The sequence below is a fragment of the Momordica charantia genome, assembly GCF_013281855.1.
Source record: "Momordica charantia cultivar OHB3-1 chromosome 6 unlocalized genomic scaffold, Mcharantia_2.0 BLBB01000006.1, whole genome shotgun sequence".
NCBI classification, from domain to species: Eukaryota; Viridiplantae; Streptophyta; class Magnoliopsida; order Cucurbitales; family Cucurbitaceae; genus Momordica; species Momordica charantia.
In genome coordinates this window covers 32064313-32083960 of record NW_028275164.1, presented here as the reverse complement: position 1 = coordinate 32083960, position 19648 = coordinate 32064313, and the positions used below count along the sequence as shown (strand labels likewise).

The following is a 19648-nucleotide window of genomic DNA, read 5'->3' as shown; positions in this document are numbered from 1 at the left end:
CGATGAATAAGATTATTATTATCTTCCGTAAAATTAAAATCTCCAATCTTTACATTTATTAAATAAAAAAGAAAGAATTGAACTGTATTTAGTTGCTCTATGATATTTAGATCATGTAATTATCATGAATTTGTCCATCTAGACTGGCCAAGGTAAATTTGAAATAATTTAAAAGAAATGGGTTCAAGCGATTAGTGGCAACTTACCCAAAATTTATATAATAGAATTGGGATGGTGGCCCGTACGATATTGACATCTCGTAATAAAAAAGAATAATAAGCACGCTATAGGTCTATATATTTCACCATATTAACACAGAATACTTTTAATTCAATTAATAAAATATATTTTCATATTACATTTATTCATTTTGCTAACGGAAAGTTTTAAAATACCAAGGGCCAGAATGGAAAAACACTCATATTTAGCCATTTTATTATGAGCATACCAAATGGTTCAATTCAATGAAATATGGAATATACAAATACAGCTTCTATAATTGCTTAGAAACTTAAATTTTAAAAACTCCATAAATCTTGGTAGGGAGTTCATGAGAAGTGATACACAGGAACCATTAAACAGAATTCTTCAAACCTCACTCCTCACCCAACTTTCAAAACCCTAATTTTCTCACTCAAAAGAGAACAAAAATGGGTCCTGAAAATCGGAAGCTTTCAGTGTTGTTCATCTTCTTCCTCATGCTCACAATTATCTGCAGCCACCATCCCTGTACTACAACTGCTCGCCATGTCGGGATCAAGAACAACGGTGCTGATTCGTCGTTTTTGCGACGTTTCTTTGGAAAATTTACAGAGAGGTACATGAAAGAGAAGACATCTGGACATGGTCATGACCATGTCTATGGAGGCTCTCTCCACACAGTTCCATCCGGCCCAAACCCACTGCATAACTGAACAACGCTTCAAAACTCTCCTTTTTAATTTCTACAAAATAATTGCTGATCATATGGTCATTTTTATACACTGTTTGATATATGTGAATTCATAATATATATTTCCTTATAATTTGCTCTCTTTTTTTCTCTCTCTTATCTCTTTCTTTATTTCATGCTTTGATTGCCAAGTTTTTGTATTTTGAGTTCATATTTAACCTAATAAGTTAACTTTTTTTTTCCAAACGACATTATTATGACGACACAGTACTAGATTTACATATAGGTTTAAGAAATTTTGGACAGTTTTCGATTATATTCTCTCTTAGGATGAGTGGATGATTGTGGATCTCGCACTATAATGGCTACGAATTATACAATGTAATTAGTTGATGGTCATGCATGGTGGGGTGGGCTTAAGCATCATAATTAAGGACTAAAATCAAAAACATATTTGTCGAAATGTAGATAAATTAATATATAGTTAAGGGCTCAATATCAATGTTAAAGATCAATGGATATTTTCAATTTTGGTATAAATATTAGGAACGAAACCTAGGAAATATAAACCAACAAATACTCATATGAATATAAACTATACTTATAATAAGACTTCAAACGTTATTTAAGAATAAAATATTTATTTATTAATTGAAATAGTTTTTATTGGTCGGAGGGGAGAACATGGAGAGAGAGAAAAAGAGTACAAAAAATATATCATTAATTTAATATATTTTGCAAAATCGATGTAACTTTAATGTTAGTGGATTAACAGTTAAATAAATTTAATGACCATTTAAAATTATTTTTCAAACCTCATGTATCAAAAATGGCAATTTTAAAATTTTAAAGAAGAAATATATTTTGCCTTTTATCTTATTACATGATGTAAATATATATATTAATTTTTTAAAACAAAGACTTTATTTAGGACAATTGGAGAAATTAAGACAATTAAATAATAAATAATGTTTCCCGGCTTTAATGGCGGAGCGATGTCTGATTTCCCTCTATATATATATATTTTGGGAAAGGAATCAATTTTCTGAAAAAATCCAAATCGTCTGTAAGGATCGAGATCCAACGACGGTGGGGTCATAAATCTCTCTTTTGTGATCTGTTCTTTTCGCGATCTCGATTCCTCCCGCAAAAATGCCTGCCGGAACTCTTGAAGTTCTTCTTGTTTCCGCCAAGGGCCTCGAGAACACTGATTTCCTCTGTAAGTTTCCGCCCTTCATCCCTTGATCTTAATTTCACCGTTTTTCGTTCGTTATTGTGTAATTTTTCCGTTTCCCCGATTTTTTTATGGATGTTTGTGTTGGATTGTTGAAGATCGCAAAGATTCTGATCCTGATTCTGTTTCTGATTATATGTTTGGTAACTGGGAAAGGGATGAAAAAGAAACTCGATCAGAATGTTGAGTGTTTGATTTGATCATTGGTATATTGGAATAGTGACGGCCCTGAAATTGATCTGCATGTGAAGTTCTAAATTTAGTGAGATGCATTTTAGAAGGTCAACTTTGTAAATAACGAGACAACAGGAGTCGTTTTAGGGGAATTCGTATTGGTATTGCCTTTTTGTTTTCATATATTATTTGTGTTGCTGTGGTGGATAATGGATATTCCCCTGAACTGATCTGATTCCCCAATTTTTGTGTAAGAGGGGACACCATTGCCAGATGTTGTGAAGCTTTTATTTGCAAAAGTTAAATCTCGGGAAAATGGATTTTCATAAAGTTTTTATTTCCCCTGTTCTTAAAATTGATGAACTATTTGTGATTTGGGAAATTCATTTGGTGATAGATTGGAGAGAAAAACTAATATTAATTATTGATGTCTAAGTTTTAATGATATTCTTTAACTTATTGTTACCTTAATTTATGAAATTCTAGAATCAATTAAAATATCTTTCCAACTAATTTTTTTTTAAATTCAAAAAATTATATTGGATAAAAGACTTTATAAAATGTACCTAAAAGACCTTGCACCTTTTATCTAATAATTTAAAGGTATGTATAAATCTTTGGAAGGGATGAAATGCATTTCCCTTGTTCACCATCATTTTTAACCTCATACTTGTTAATAATGCCACAACTTTGTTTCCCAATTTTTTTTTCTCTTCTTTTTTTTTAGTGGGTGGGAAATCAAATCTTCAACCTCAAGAAAAGAAAAGTAACGAGTGTCTTATCCAACTATCGTTGCCATAAAAAAATAGAGTTGATTTTTTTTTTAATTTCAAGGGAAATCTTGTTTAACAAGTTCTCAATGGATTTGAGCAGGTAACATGGATCCTTATGTTATTCTTAGTTGCCGCTCACAGGAGCAGAAAAGCAGTATTGCATCAGGTTTTTGGCTTTATATATCTTCAACATAATCCTCAAAATCCCCACCATCTCCAACTTTTCAGAATTTGGAAGTGTTTTGACACTCGAAATGTTTTTCGATAACATACAGGAAAGGGATCTGACCCTGAATGGAACGAGAATTTCGTATTCACCATATCTGATGGTGCAGAAGAGCTCATCTTGAAGATATTTGACAGTGATACTGGCTCGCAAGATGATGTTGTCGGCGAAGTAACGTAAGTAAAATGCCTCTTAATTGTTGCCCATAATCAAAGCATGGATTCAGTTGATCTTTTGTTGTATACTAATATTGAAGGAAAAAAAATGTAATATGGATATATGCATAGCCTTCGACTAAAAAATGGATAACCAAGCAAGGTTTGTTTCATTGAATCATAAACTTGGATTTAGTTTTCTCGAGTTAGGATTTTTGAGCTTGATATGAATGGTTGTGAACCGTGATCTCGTCACATAAACCCAGTACGGTCTTTCTAAACATCAAAGCAAGAAAATATCCTAGATCATGTAGTATATTTGGTTCTATGCCTGTTCAATTTTGCTACTTTATTACAGCATTCCTCTAGATCCTGTTTACGTCGAAGGAAGCCTCCCGGCAACAGCATACAACGTTGTCAGGGATCAAGAATATCGCGGAGAGATCAAAGTTGGCCTTACTTTTAATCGTGAGGTCAGTCTCATTCTTTACTTCATTTCATTGTTGCAAGATTATCAAATAAGATCACGACTTTGGCTCATGTTTCGGGGTATCACAAGGATTTACTATGTTAATCATGCAAGTAACCCTTTGATCCTCTACCTGCAGGAGAGAACTACAAGAAGCTTTCATATGGACGAAGAATCTCTTGGTGGATGGAAGCAGTCTGCATATACAGATTGAGAGCCACCACCATGGTTGTTAATTCTATGGTTTGAGAGAATTGGTATCCTATTTGTGTTAAGAGATTAGAGATATTTCTTATGTAAACTGAACTGCAATGATGTTGATGGTTGAGGTTGTTGGTTTCTTGTCTATGTTTAAATGTTTGTAATGAACTCTCCTTTTGTTTTTCCTTGAAAAAAAGAATAATATATACTCAGCTCATGAGGAATTTCTTAGGAAACCGATAATGCATCAAATATACAATATTAACTCCTCAAATATTAAGCAGATACATCAATCATATACAATTATTAAGAAAATACATCCAATCTTAACTCAAAAAAAAAAAATGAAAATACATCCAATCAATTCAAAACAAAAAGTGCTAGTTGTCTGTATCAAGTTAAAAATTAGGAATTTGTTTTCTTCTATTTTCTGGCAAATGGTACAAAGTGGTTCGAGTTCTAACTGGGAATTGCTGAATGTGAATGCCAGATTTGATGATCATCCATTATGATACAGTTTGTTAAAAAGAAGAAAAAGATAAGCTGTTCTTCCCAAGACCTGTGCTGTTATTACACCCAAACTAAATTTTCCTGTAGAACTTCACCTTCCCTTGAAATATCTGTTTCTATCTAAGCAAGGCTGCTGTTGAGAAGCGAAACCGCTGCAGCTAGGTAGACTCGCATTTCCCACGGTCAGCAGAGGATCTAAACTCAAGTGCTGTCCTGAAACAGATTTTTCTGGTCCATCGAAGTGGGACGATATATCATTTTGGAAGAAGCTAGGGGATCCAAAATCTGGCAGTGCTGCACTACCATCCCTTTGGCTGCGAGAGGAGTCGAGCCGTTCCTCGAAGTAGCTTTGAATTCCTAGACTATCTTCGATTGGTATTGCACCTGTGAGAGTCTTGAATGCAAAATCCAAGCATGGGTCTGCCCAGGCATCCCCAAATGGAAAGGCTAATGGAGTTTCGGATGTGGTGTAGTCCTTCGTTTGAAGCTTTTGATGCTGATCATGAAGCACCATTCTGTTCTCATTACGCCCTTCAGTCCTGTTAGATTGTTCGGTATTTACCTCGGGCGGGGGATGACGCAGCCCTCTAACTGGCGAGATTTCACTAGATGTTGTACACTGTTCGTTCTTTTGTTGTGGTTCTCCATGTATTCCACTGTCTGCTAAATTAAAAGTCAGAAAGGCTCCATTTGAATGAAGGTTTGCTTGCTCACAGGTCGTCACATCTGATGCCAATTCAGGTTTCAGCCCATTAATACTTGGAGATCGATGATCCGAAGTGAGCTCTTTCTTGTTCTTGGTCTTTTTGTTTACTTGAGTTTTCTTATTCATGCAACTTCCCGACCCATTTTTTACCAAGCTCTTTTCTAGCAGGAAATCAACTGTTGGATTAGGAACTGGTCCTTCATCGGTAGCACTGGCATTCTCTACTGGCAATGCGCCTGTAAGAGTCTTGATTGCGAATTCCAAGCATGGGTCTGACCAAAAATCAGCAATTGGAACACTCAGCTCCCCTTCAGTCTCTCCATCACCCCTTTTTTCAGTATGTACTCTCCGTATTTTCTCTTTTGGGACAGCTAGGCTGCATTCAAGAGGGGTTTTCCTCTTATTAGAGGGGTTTCCATTCAAGGCTATGTCCTTGAGATTAGATACATTATCTTCATTGTCTCTCTCTGGCCCTACATTGAGCTGCTGACATGCCTTAGCTGCATCGGCGTTCACGGTTAGGCCAACATCTGGACGAACTTCAGCGAAAGAACTTCCATTTGAAACTTGAGGAATGTCATTTGTCGCGGCATTAGGCACCAACTCTGGTTCAATTCCAGCAAGTCGTTTTGAAGACCTCCGAGGCAAGTCATTGTCTTTCTTCTTCTTCTTGAACTTCCTCGTGTTTGTCTTTTCTCCATTGCCACCCATTTCCATCATATCACTGATCATAATCTCCTCTTGTTCCAACTTTGATGCAGTGGTCAAGAGCGTTACTTCATCAATTTTGTTACTTTCTGGCTTTTCAAATCCTGGAAATGCCTTCTCTTGACCTGACTCAGATGCAGAAGTTGAAATTGGGCCATCATCAGGAGGTACTCTTTCAGTATTGTTGCCTTCTGGATGTTCAACTTCAGGAGATGCGGAACTTCTATGACTTTTCTCTTTGATTTCTGAAGACTCCCCGACCACTTTTCGTGATGAAACAATCTCTTGAACAGTTTCAACTGGAGGAACAGATGCATCTTTCGGTTCAGTAGACACGTTCACACGTCGCCCCGGCTGTAGAATTTGGTCTCCAGGAAGTTCTGAACTGCTGTCTACTGGCAATTCCTCTCCTACAACAACCATTCCACATTAAATCCTCAAGGATACAGTTCCAGTATACGGGTTAATCGATAAGAAGCAGCAAGTGTTAGCCTTCTACAAATATTCTACCTGCAGAAGGTTGTGGCGTTGCTGCAGGGGGTGCCAATTTCAGTCCTTTAGCGGTGGAGCGTCGCTAAAATAGGAGCAAGCAAAAATTCAGAGTTCAAAGACCATCCTCATTAGAAACCATTGAAGCAAAGCTAAAAACGACTGAATCATTGTTGCTAAAATAACCTGTCGTAATTTGGGCTCATTTTGCTATCAATCTTTCCATTAATGGGTTATTTGGGCTTTCAATCAGGTTTTCAGTTTCCTCAAAAATTACAGCATACTTGCTAATGTTGTATCTACAGATCTGAATGTGATATAAAATTTAATTATGGAAAAAAAACAAGCAATAATGTATTCCATGCTAACATCATGCAGCTTGCCTTCCACAGAAGATTCCCAGTTCAACGTCTCTAATTTTGAACTCCTTCAGACGTTTTCTAATATACCAAAAGCATAAATTTACAATAGTTTAATTGAAAAACATAGGATAAAATACTAGGACTAACAAAGGAGGATTTAAAACATGCTGTAATAGTGCAACATGCGACAGTGACATCATAATGGAGATACATATTGATGACTGAATCAGGACAAAATTTAGAAACTGAACTAAATGCGAAAGCGATGCTATTAGAGCATTTCCTACATGAGTCTAACAAGGGATGGACTTACTGATATTTTGTTGGTAATCAACTCTTGATCATTATCGCCCCCTTCCTTTGGTTTAAATGCATGTCTGCTGATCTTTCCAGTCTCGAGATAGCGTAAAACATCCTTCTTGGAGCGGAATACATATCCAGTTTTCGGATCTATGTAAAACTGTAGCAGATAGCCAGTAATAGGGTTGGATATAACCAGGCTTCTTATCAAAAAAAAGAAAGAAAGAAAGAAAAGGTTGGATATAACCAAGAGAGGGACTACATATTGACAGTGCAGATGAATGAAAATTGGAACGAAGACAATCAAAACACATGGGGATGGATAGGCACAAGGAAGAAGCTCATACCGGGTCTTTCCTAATGCCATCTGCTTTTTCTTTGATCTTGATTTCCTTTATCCATCCAGGCGGCAAATCTTCATCTTTATAATGCTCGATAACAACCTAGAGTACATATGAATATCAGCTACATAACTCAATAAGCAAATAGCATAAAGTATTTCACAAGTCAGCTCAAGAAGCAAATTTATGCAAGAGGCTTTCAGAGTCTCCTAAAGACAGTTTGATTATTTCCATACCTTTTGGTCGGTTAAAGAATCGATTTTACAGCCGTTGTAGGTTTCATTCAAATCTTATAAATACCATCATGTAGAATCTCAAATCTTATAAGCTCAAAATTGTGATTATTCTATTTTCTGAGCTTTTCTCATAACATCTCTCAGTGGTTGCTACAGGATTAAAAGATGACGAACAAGGTGTTAGCTTCCATATTGAGACATTCCTGATTCTAAAGCATATGACCTTTTTGTTCAGAGCACATTCTCGTGGTGTTATGATGAGAAATAAGGTGCAAGCGCACAGGAAAACTGCACACTAAACAAGTTGTTTTGAGTTTTGTTACAAATTCCAGCATTAGATTGATGCCCAGGTTCATAGTGAAGAATATAATGTTCACATTGAAAACCAGTATAATCTCTCTCGTGCATCCCTGAGCTAAACTAAAATTTTTACAAGTCCAACGTATCTTATTCTTAATATCATTTTCCTTCATTACCCACTTGACGTATCTACAAGTTATTTTTCTAAGAAGAAAAAAATTAGGGGAAAGGAAAAAGAAACAGAAAAATTGGAAAAAATATATTTATATATATCGGTAGGGAAACAAACTTTGCTTCTAGAGTTCACGTTTTTGCTGGTCCTCCTCTCCTTCAACGTGCACGATGTGTTCTTCACAGTTCTGAGATATCTAAACACCTCTGGCTTAGAATAAAATCTGTTCCCTGTAACTGGATCAATGTAACACTGCAACAAGCAAATGGTATGTAAGAACTCAATGAAGAATCCACTTCAAAATGTCAACATTGATGACGTTTGTATGTTTGCTTGCATGTAACAAAACCAGAAGAAAAATGTGATCTCTGTTCTCGAGTAATTTAAAAAAAGTTTATACTTGTTTAGTTATTTTGTGTGTGAGTGGGGAGTATCGTGACCAACAAGGGAATGAACAGTTTTGTGATTTTCCTCTTTCTCTTTTCCCTTTCAATTTCCAAATTGTGGGTTGTTAACTTGTTATCTTGTGCAAGAATTGCAATTCACAAAATACCATTCTGCTAATGCAATAAGGAATAGTTGTTTAATTACATTACATGTAACATTTAATTCATCCCACGAAAACTAACTAACCATAGGCGCAGAATTAGTAGAACGGGTGATTCACTAAGTATGCATATGCCATTTGGATATGTTGGGAAAAAAGCAACAGAATTAGAAAGCTACATAACAGAATTAAATTGTGATTCAAGACAACAGATTAAGCACACATATAATACCTTGTAAACACCTCCAACATTGGAACCACTCATCCGTGTTCTTGACTCCACTTTCCAGCCATCAGGCAACCATTCGGGGCGTTCACTTGTTTTCACGATGAGCTATACTAGTGAAAAATAAAACCATCTTAAATAAAATGGAATTTGTTGAAGATAAAAATGTTCGGGAGTCAAACTCACTTGCACAGGACTATTTCCTGACTGAGTTTTGGTGCGCCTTGGAGTTGATTGAGGTTTCTGAGACTGAATGCTTTTAATGTAGCCAATAACATCATCCTTATTAAGGAAGCTTTTCCCACTCTCTAAGTTCATATAGAACTACAAAACCCCGAATTAAGTCTAAAAATGTGAGAAGAAAGATTTTGTGATGTGAATAAAATTGTTGCAAACTTGCAATACCGTAATTTGAATTGTTCCCTAAATCAATAATTCATTCCATGTGAACCAGGTGGATTGGCCCATGTCAGTGGGGGAAGCAGTAAACACAAAAATCTTTGAGATCATATATTCAAAATACGTAGTTAGGATATCAAATATACCAAGAGTTCCCAATATCAAATATTGTAGAATCAAACAACTATTTCATAATATTAGTCAGAGTGCATACGTTGGCTGAGAATTATATGTTCATCATGCCACCAGTGCTTATAGAACTAGACAAGTGCAGAAATAAGACATCATTTCAAAAAACAATTGAGGGATTTTTCATTTCCTTTCTCAACTTGAAATTTATCAAAACAGAGAAATTGGCATAGCAAACACTATGCTAACCTAGTACTGGTGGAATGCCCTTTCTTCTGTAGGGTTGAACATCTAGAACACTAAATCCATAACGCAATCAGAATATGGAACAAAAACTAACCCTTGTAGATTCAATACCAGCAGTTCAATCAAAAAACCAAGAAGAGTGGGCACATATACATTCAAAAACTAGATACCAAGATAGCATCCGACCTAAAACTCACAAGCTTCAGCTACACCCAGGAAGAACACACAAAATAGGAATACCACTGAAATCCAACGAAAACCCCCAATAGCAAGAACTGAAAAAATTAGCCTTACCCTAATTTTGCGGCCCGTCTTCTGGACTTTATACTGCACGGTCCAGCCGGAGGGAAGCCAGTCCGGCGAACCCTTGGCCACCATCTTCCGGAAAGTAAACTCCAGAATCAGCAATAGATCAAGCCCAGATTGTGAGGAATCGGGATCTCTTCCCCTGTGCCCCGGCGAGGATAGAGCTGAAGTCGAAGCTCAACACGGAAACGGAATCGATTAGGTCAAAGAAAGAGGGTAAATCTAAATGGGTAGGGAAAGGGGGAAATCGAGGGGAGGACACGTGGTCGAAAATCCATTTTGAGGAAGAAAAATGAAAGAAACAAATATTAATTCAGTGAGTGGATGAAAAAGAGGCCATGGCTCGGGTTCGTTCTTGAAGACGCAACCAGAAGCGAAGCGAAGCTGTGCTCTCTAGTTGGTGGGTCTCGGGGGCCGCCCTGGTGCTCCTTCTGTATCAATTTGGCGGACTTTGACCATTGAATGCTGCTGCTGCTGCTGCCTGCTAATTAGATCTTCAATTTCTACCGTTGGGTTAAAAATGGAAGCTTTGTCTGAGTGAAGATCTTCTCGTTCGATTCCTCTCTGCTATGGCTGTCGTCTGATCTCATTCCATGGCTACACATTTATTACCCAATGGGGCAATCATAAAATAATAACAAATCTACCAAAATATATATATTAAAAAGAAAAACTTTTTTTCGACTCCAACATCAACCTAGCTAAGCCTTCTTCCCTTAAATCTTCAAGTTTGTTGCACTAAAAAACATTTTATTATTTACAAAGGAAAAAAAAAACATAGGTGACTTTTGTTTCTTAATTAAATGGAGTTTCTAAGACTTTGATTATCGACCTGTCGTTCCTTTTTTTTTTTTTTTTTTGGTTTTTTCTTTGTATTGAAACTTTTTAACTTGAAGTAAGGGATGTTTATTTTCTTAATCTTAATGTGTATATATTAAAGAAACTCTAATGATGCTTCTAATTCGACCCTTTTGTAGCTCCCTCCCTCTCGGATTTTTTCTTCCCTCCTTCCCATCTCTCGCTCTCAAACTCTTCTTCTTATGAAATTCTACGATTTTTCTTTTCAAATTTTTATGGTAATTTAACCTTGGTCTCCGCAAAATATTTCGTGGTGGTATTGAATAAAATAATGGCAAGACGGGGATCGGGATAAGCGCCGACCGAATAACACTCTTGTTTAGAGGTAGTACTTAAAATATAGTCTCTTATATTTAAAATTATATATTATAGATCTCTAAAATTTTAATTTTGTATTTAATAGAATTATGGCTTGATTTTGATATTTTTTAAAAATTAGATATTTATCCAACATAAAATTAAAAGAATAGTCTTATTAGACATATAATTGAAAATTTATGAATTTATTTACGTATTTAAAGTTTAAAGGGTTTCCTAAAAATAAAAAAAAATGATATGTATATATATGAGAAACAAAAATATGTTTAACCGAAAGAAAACTGAAACATTACTAAAAAAAAAATTTTTTTTTGCATGTACGTTTTTATTTTATTTTTTGCATTTTCTTCGTTAACTATTAACATATAATCAATTATATTTTTTTATTAGTATAACTTTTTTAGTATAATATGTAGGAGTGGGGGATCGAACTCACAACCTGCTAATTACCGCTAAACTATGTTTCTTTGGCAGCATAATTTGACCTAAATATATTATTTTTCTTGATTAATACATTATAAATAAATAAAACTACTAAACTGAAAAAATATATATTTTTACATATAATTTTAGAAAACAATTTGTATAATAGTTTTTCCTTTGATTTAAAATTATACACTCTGGCTCCTGTTAATTTACCAACACATTATGGAGATGGATGGTTTTATTTATCGATTTGGCGATGAAATAAATAACAAAATTTAACTTTTCAACAAGAATTTGTGGTTTAATATACTCGTGCCATTGGTTTTATTTAGTGTTCATTGGTGGACAGCAAAGTATTCTAGTTAAAATATTAAACAATGATTCAATATAGTTTCATGCTAATAATGCACCTTTAAAGGTAATACTTAGTTCTTACAAGGTACTATAATTAACAATAAGGTTGACATATGAATTATTTATTTTTTCTTTTCCTAGATTCCACTCAAAAATTAAGAAGATGAAAAAAAATCATCAAGAAACTCTTCCAAAGTAATTACTAAATGCCCACCACTGCTTTGTCTAGTATCCATAAATCAAAAGATATATATTAAGAACATATTAATAATGAGAAAGAGCTAATTAAGTTGGCAAAAGCATGCAAAATTATATATTTATCATCGAAGTAATAATAATGTGATTTTATTAATTCTTTATCATCTAGTGATATATTCTCTAAATCAGGTTTATATATTTGTTCAAATTTTGTATAGAAATATGGCTCAATGCACTCCATTGACATCTTGTGAAGTATGTGAAGTTTAGACGAGTTTATCTTCTTCTTTATTTTTTTAATTTTTATTTTGAGTTCACCAATCGTGTGGATCTAACATTAAATTTTTTAACGTCAAAACATGTTGCAGTTGACGTTTAATCTATCAAAATTTTGACGAGTCTCTTCTCTATGTTATGTTAGAGATTAAGATAAAATATTGTATAACTTTCCCCATTTCCATGACGGAATATACAATTTTGAAATTTGACCGAACTAAATAACTACCTAAGTTTGTTGCCCAATGATTGAAACTTAGACAAAATATCTACATGGTTGTTACTCATCTATGGGGCTTTATTATTCAAAGTTGTATACTTCCATTCTTCTAATAAATTTTTTATAAGAGTGATAAATGCTTATTAAAACTCCACCTATATATATTTGAAAGGAACAAGAAACGAAGAATTAAGATCAACAATACTCATTCTTTCCGACAAGAAAAGATGGTATTACTAATTTTTTCGCATTGATTTCATTCCGTAATTAATATACAAATTAAAACTCCACCTAATCAATCACGAGATCGATAATCTAAATCTCTTCTCCTAAAGTTATTACACATGTTTCAAATTTTTTGTTTCAATCTTTACCCATTTAAAACAACATAGTTTCAAGAAATCTACTAAATAATACACAATAAAATAAGTAGGTATAAATTGTGATTGAACCTACAAATACAAATTATTGTTTTTAATCAATCAGCATGCATCTCATTTGACTGCGTCTTGCCGGTATCAGCAACAAACCAATGAAATCCATATATTATAAGTACTCTCATCATCTTATCAACTCTTATGAAGAGTAATAATAACAATAATTATTTACAAAGCTACATTTGCATTTTTGTCGCACGGGAAAAATTAATTATGAAATGGATGGGCCATTTGGTAATATAAAATTTATAATAAGGTCAAGAAATTAAAGGTTGGCAATCGGCATTGTTGCGTGTTTTAAGCTTCCATTTTCAAAGGGGAACATATAACTAACAACTCTTCTTCATTATACACAATTAAATAAAAGGCAAGTCGGTGGTTGCCTTAAATTCCATGCTCTCATCTTCTTTCATCAATTGTGTTCAATATGTTCACATTATAATTTATAAGCCATCTTTCAAACAACAAATCATAAGACAAGTTTTTGAGAAATTATTAAGGTGTTGTCATAACATAACTGTCAACTTCTAAATATTTACATAATAAAATCACATTTTTTTACTCTATAATCCACTCATTCGTTCTAAGAAATATAAAAATTTATCCATTTTCCCCCATTGTTTAAATAAATTTAATAAATTCATCCTTTTAAAACAAAATAAAGGGATTATATAATATATAGTGGGAATGAAGGATTCGAACTCACCCAGACTTCTTGAGTCACCCTAGAGTAAGTCGAGCAATGTCTCTATTTGAACTGTGGAATCGAAACATACACTCATGTTTGAATTCACACTTCATGTGTTCTGAGAAATCTTTACCATATCTCAAAAAGGAAGAAATTGAGTCTTAGTCTAAAGAAATACCTTGAGGAGGGGCATATGTACAAAGGGTAGGGAGGTGAATGTAGTCATGTGATTTTGTGAATCCACCATGCCTGGATTCAATTCCCGTTGTTCGCCCGTAAAAATAGTTATATAATATGTAACTAATATGATAAATAGGGCGAGCTTTATTTAAGAGAGAATGGGGTGAATTGAATTCGTTTTCGTTCTTGGTTTGGTTCGGACTCCTCTCGATCTTATTCGTAGTTAGGAAGGGAGAAGAAGTCTAAATCAATGGACATTAATGAACCATCATTGATGAACGTTACACATGACACACGATCAATTCAACCCAAGGTCCGACACTAATAAAAGTAGCGGACTCTCCTGATACACGTCAAGCTATGTCCGATTAACATATGATCTAAGACTTATTTGTCAAATTAAATTATATTTTGATTACTAATTTGTATAAAAAAAGAAAAAAAAAAGGTTTTGTGTAGTCATTATCAATCTATATTTCTATATGGAATTTAACAAAACCTTTTTTTTGCCGCATTCCATGAACACACGGATTTCTAAAGTCAAACAATATATCAAATTGAGCTTTTTCAAATTTGGAAGTTGATGACCTAGAAATTCTATTGAAATACAATAGAATATTTTGATGACAATGACCACAACAATTATAAAACTCTAGGGTTTTGTTTAAAATAACCCATATTAATAATATAATTAAAACAGAATATATAAATATAAAAAACTCTAGAGATAATTAGCCTCTCTAAGTTATCATATTCCCTACATGAATTTACATTAAAAAAAAGAAATAGATAACTATTTCGTCGTCATGGGATGATAAAATAAAATAGTTTTGAAGTGATTACCATATGGCAATCACATTAAATAATGTTATTATTTTTAATTGAAGAAAAAAACTTTATTAACAGACAGGAATATATTAATTCTAAATTTCAACGTCAATATTATTAATATTTTGACCCCAAAATTCAACAGCACTGTGGAAACTTGAACCCACCTTCTCTTGCAGTCCGTAGAACATTCAATTCAATTCAATAAACCATGGCGGAATTCTCGATAATCTTATTATTCTTTTCTGTATGAATTTCTTCACAAAAATCAATCAAATTTCCCATCAACAAGAAAAAAAACCCAAAAAAAAAAAAGAAAATATCTAAACGCTATCGTTTTTATCCCTTACATCACATAATTGTTCTACACAGTTTCTGTATAAAAAAAGTGGAGGGAAAAAAAAAAGACACCTATAGAGAGACTGCAAAAAGTTAATTTCTTGAGAAGATCTGAATATACCGAACCGGAAGAGAGTTTAGTTATGTAGTGGGTTCGGACCGGCCGGGACTTTGCGGAGCGAAACGGCGTAGTTTTGACTTTGAGGCGTGGTGTTGTCTTCCACGGCGAGCGGCGGCTCCGTGGAGTAATGCGGACGGTGGGAATCCTTACCGGCGGCGGCGGTGGAGAGGCGGCGGGAGGCGGAGAGAGGGGTGGCGGCGAGGAGAATTGTGAGGAGGAGGAGGAAGAAGAAGAGAGAGGGAGGAGTGGGGTTTTTGGAAGCCATATGAAAGTTCTTTTTTTTTTCTCGAGGTTTTTCTATGGAGGAGAGAGAGAGAGAGGAAATGGAGGGGAAATGAAATGGGAAAATGGGAAGAATGTCATTTTATTAAGGGAAATTAGGCAACTTGTGGCCAATGTAGATCCTAAATCTCTTTTCATATATATGTGTTTGGGTTGTCAAAATGACGAAGTTGCCCTTTTGTTGTTGTTCAATTTACGCTTGTTTCGAGTTCTAATATTTTCGAGATTTGTTTCGTTTTAGTTTCTTAACTTTTTTAAAATAGATTTGTTTTTCGTCTCTAAACTTTTATATTTGTTTGATTGATACTTGAGCTTTAAAAAGAGTACTAATCGATTCTATTTAGGCTGAGAAAAATATAGATAAACAAGTAGATGCTTATAATTTTGGAGATCTTTGTATTATGTAAGAGGGGGAGGAAGGAAGACAAGGTATTTAATAGGAGGTGTTAAGGATCCCACATTGATAAAAGTTTATAATAGATATGAGCTACTCTTCTCATTGTCAATTAGTTTTGAGATAGAACCTCATGAATTTTGATATGATATCATAGTCCAAAAATGCTCAAACGAACAATCGGTTCAAAAATGAAATCCGATCAAGATCGATGAGCTAAAAGAATCACGACCTTGAGGGGGCAGGTTAAAGATCCCACATTCATAAAAGAATGGACATGGCACAAAATGCTTTACCTAAATGTTTTAATAGGTGGTCCAAAGATAAAATGACTGCGTTTATCCTTAAAATTATATTTTGATTTTTATCCATCTTTTAGCATTTTTAGCATATATACGTGTCAGTGTAGGAATGTATTGAAACCACAAATACGTTGGTTGATGGAAAAATTGGATGAAAAGATGTTAGGTGACAAAATATTAATAGGATTAAGATATTTTTAATCTTTTTAAGTTTCAAGAGTGAATTAAACATTTGAAAAGTTGAAGAACTAAAAATAGTTATTTTTTTTTTAAGTTTAAATAATAAAATGAGCTAATATTTTGAAATTTGACCAAAATATAAAATTTTTTGAACTTCTAGATTGAAATGAAATTTAGATCTATTATTTATTGGTTTGGTATTATTTAGCAATTATTTACTCAAAGTTAGTTCAAAAACTTAGAAAAAAATATATAAAAGGGATGAGGGAAAGAAGAGGCCTAGAAGAACAATGATCTAAAATGTTATAGGGCATATTAAATAGTTTAACTGAAAATAAATCGAGAACATTTTTTGGAGTGGTTTTCGAACTTTCAATTCATTCGCATGATATTTTTTTTAATTGCTGAAATTATTGATGTTAATAACTAATGATTTTAATCAATATCCGAGCTAAAAATTAAGACGGCCTTACCTAATAACTTGCAAAGATAATTAAGGCAGGATTGGATTAAAAAATCCAAATTTCTTTGATATGTTTTTATAATTTAAAAAAAAACATTTGAACTCTTACCTAAATTTCAAAAAATAAAAAAAATTTAATTTTTTCAAAACTTTTTCTTTTTAGTTTTTAAAATTTGCTTTAAATTTAAAAAATGTATAAAAGTAGATACAAAATAAAGAAAAACGGAGAAAAATGTAGTAATTTTATAAGTTTAATTTTTAAAAACATAAAATAAAAAATAAAATTACGTCTAAAATATTTCAGAGTTTGACGATGACAGTTGACCTGATAACTTAATTTTATTAAATAACGAAAGTTTTTTTTTCTTTTGAGAAAAAATCACGAGAGTTATTAGTCAGGGAGAATTGTAATAAAGACAAAAACCAAAATTCCTTGAGAAAGTTATAAGTTGTGAAACTTTTGAACATTCCACTATTCAATTGAAATTAATTAAGTTTATTTTTTTATTATTATTATTTTTTTTTTGTAACGAAATCAAAGTGAATTAACTATAGTCCATGTGAGAATCACATGATCATCCTCCAAAAGTAGTTGTGAGGACTATAAACAATTATTTGGAGGAAATAGCTCAATGTTCATACGAATCTTTTTATTAAAATATTTTTTAAATGTTATTTTTATGTATTTTTAATTTTTGTTAATTTTAGTACATATACTTTTAAAATCTCTGTTTTGATCCGTGTAATTTTAAAAATAATTATTTTTTTCTAGTTACAAAATTTTGACACAAATTGTATACACATTGAAGCTCTTTTAATACAAATGTATGGCTATATTCATATTACTAAAAATTTTTAGAGATAAAAATAAAAATGAAAGAACCAAAATAATCACTTTTTCGAAGTAGATTGACAAAAATGAATGTTTCAAAAATACAAATAATATACTGAACAAAAAGTTAAAGATATAGAACCAAAATGGACGTTTGAAAAATACATCAATTACAATGAACTAAAATCGAAAATAATGAGACAAAAAGAATATTTAAACTGAAACTTTTGAACTATGATATATACTCTTAAAACCCTTTTACATTCTAAATACTATTAAAAGAAATTATACTTGAAAGGTTAATATTTTCCAATGACGTGTCAAATAAATTGTTGACATCAAAAAAAGGTTTCACCTATAAAACTAGTATTTAAAAAAAAGGAGAAAAAAGGGAAAATGTTATCGAACTTCTTTTATGCCATATGAAAAAATTGGAAGAATTAGGGTAAAATGAAGAAAAATAATAATAATAGCGGTCAGAGAGCACATTCGGGACACTAACGCCGTTTATAATGATGAAATCCGTAATTAATTTTGGGCGAGAAATATTCTCATTGACCAAACGTGAAATAACGGGAAAGGTGGAAGGCTAATCTAGTCATTTCAAAAATTCCAGCGTGTTGAGTTGTAAAATCCACTTTTTTTTCTTTTTTTTTTCTTCTGTCTGGAAATATGGTGGGCGTTGACTAATTTAATTGGATGCCCTTATTTTCCGAATTTTGGTTGAAAAAAATCGATTTCATTAAAAGTTTCGTTGGTAAAAGGGTCGACACGTGTTCTCAAACGCGAGTACTTGATACTTTGCAAAGTGACATCCATGTCCCACGTGCCACCCCACAAAAACCAAAACAAAAATTATCTTTTTTTTTCTTTTCTTTTTTCTAAATCGAAGTTTAATAATTTGAACTAATAAAAATCAAAATAAAAAATTGTAAGTCTTATTTGATAATAATTTTATTATTTTTTCTTTTTTAATAGAAAAAAATCTAATCATTTGAATTCAAGTCCTATTGATTTTGATTTTTCTAAAATAATAAATTTTAGATTTTTTTTTCTTTTGGTCAAATAAAAATAAAAACATAGTCAAAATTAAAAATTAAAAACTTAATTTTAAAATTTAGACATTAAAGAACATAATATTAATTAAATTTATAATTTAACTAAAAGTATATGTTTTTAATATAACAATTTGGAGTGGTGTTTCAATCTTATCTGAATTATACTCGAATGAAGAAAATATTTTATTTTGTGGCTATTTTTATATGAAATCATATTTAAAGAATAAATATAAATTTTTAATAGACAACTTTTACTCTGTTTTCTTGTTCTTCTTTGAGTTAAAAAAATAACTTTTAGTTACAATTTCAACATCTGAATATAAATCTAAATCTTTAACCTTCCTTTCCATGTCAAACTTTTTAGTTTTCAAGGTTACATGTGAAACTGCGTCGTTTTCCAACATTTGACTAAACCCTTTCTTTGTCCACAATTATGCTTCCAAAGTGGACTTTTTGTAGCATTAGGTTATAGAACTTATTAATGTGACTCATATTTACCTTTGTTGAAAATTATTGTTAAAGTATATTATTTAAGCAAAAGTTTCAAAAGAGAAAAAATTTATTCTCCCATTTACCCTTATAAATCAATAATTTCATACATCTAAGAGTTGAATACATATTTGAAAAATGTCAATAACTAACTAAATTGAAACATTTTCAATAGTAGTTACTAGAATAACGAAAATACAGCCGTCAAAATAAACATAACTCAGTGGTATTTGACATAACGATCCTATTTTAATCCATGTTATCTCAATTTTTATTCATTTTAATCTATGTACTTGAAAAGTAT

General features: G+C 32.6%; 2 protein-coding genes across 4 annotated transcripts; one reads left to right on the top strand and one right to left on the bottom strand.

The window, feature by feature from the left end:
- The first annotated feature begins 1907 nt into the window (after positions 1-1907).
- LOC111026153 (Calcium-dependent lipid-binding (CaLB domain) family protein) lies at positions 1908-4360 on the top strand. Its single transcript, XM_022304172.2, has 5 exons — positions 1908-2111; positions 3174-3239; positions 3349-3475; positions 3813-3927; positions 4063-4360. Exons 1-5 carry the CDS (start codon positions 2045-2047, stop codon positions 4135-4137), a joined length of 450 nt encoding a protein of 149 aa, XP_022159864.1. The 5' UTR covers positions 1908-2044; the 3' UTR covers positions 4138-4360.
- A 128-nt stretch (positions 4361-4488) lies between these two features.
- LOC111026151 (uncharacterized) lies at positions 4489-10673 on the bottom strand. 3 transcript variants are annotated; one of them, XM_022304169.2, is made up of 8 exons: positions 10090-10672; positions 9208-9345; positions 9028-9129; positions 8366-8500; positions 7547-7642; positions 7213-7359; positions 6559-6622; positions 4489-6458 (listed from the first exon to the last, which is right to left on the bottom strand). In XM_022304169.2, the coding sequence occupies exons 1-8, from the start codon at positions 10171-10173 to the stop codon at positions 4726-4728; spliced, it is 2499 nt and encodes an 832-aa protein (XP_022159861.1). In that variant the 5' UTR covers positions 10174-10672; the 3' UTR covers positions 4489-4725. The 3 variants fall into 3 exon arrangements, with proteins under 3 accessions (XP_022159861.1, XP_087981493.1, XP_022159863.1); XM_088125367.1 differs by lacking the exon at positions 9208-9345 and having other exon boundaries at positions 10090-10673; XM_022304171.2 differs by lacking the exon at positions 10090-10672 and having other exon boundaries at positions 9028-9134; positions 9208-9346.
- Positions 10674-19648: the final 8975 nt, after the last annotated feature.

Bases quoted from the DNA above. Each gene is read 5' to 3' on its own strand.
- LOC111026153 (XM_022304172.2), top strand. From the start codon at position 2,045: ATGCCTGCCGGAACTCTTGAAGTTCTTCTTGTTTCCGCCAAGGGCCTC. The intron at 2,112-3,173 runs GTAAGTTTCCGC...GGATTTGAGCAG, and splicing joins CGAGAACACTGATTTCCTCT to GTAACATGGATCCTTATGTT. The intron at 3,928-4,062 runs GTCAGTCTCATT...CTCTACCTGCAG, and splicing joins GCCTTACTTTTAATCGTGAG to GAGAGAACTACAAGAAGCTT.
- LOC111026151 (XM_022304169.2), bottom strand. From the start codon at position 10,173: ATGGTGGCCAAGGGTTCGCCGGACTGGCTTCCCTCCGGCTGGACCGTG. The intron at 8,501-9,027 runs GTATTATATGTG...TGCTTGTTGCAG, and splicing joins ATGTTGGAGGTGTTTACAAG to TGTTACATTGATCCAGTTAC. The intron at 7,643-8,365 runs GTTTGTTTCCCT...TATGTACTCTAG, and splicing joins ACGTGAACTCTAGAAGCAAA to GTTGTTATCGAGCATTATAA.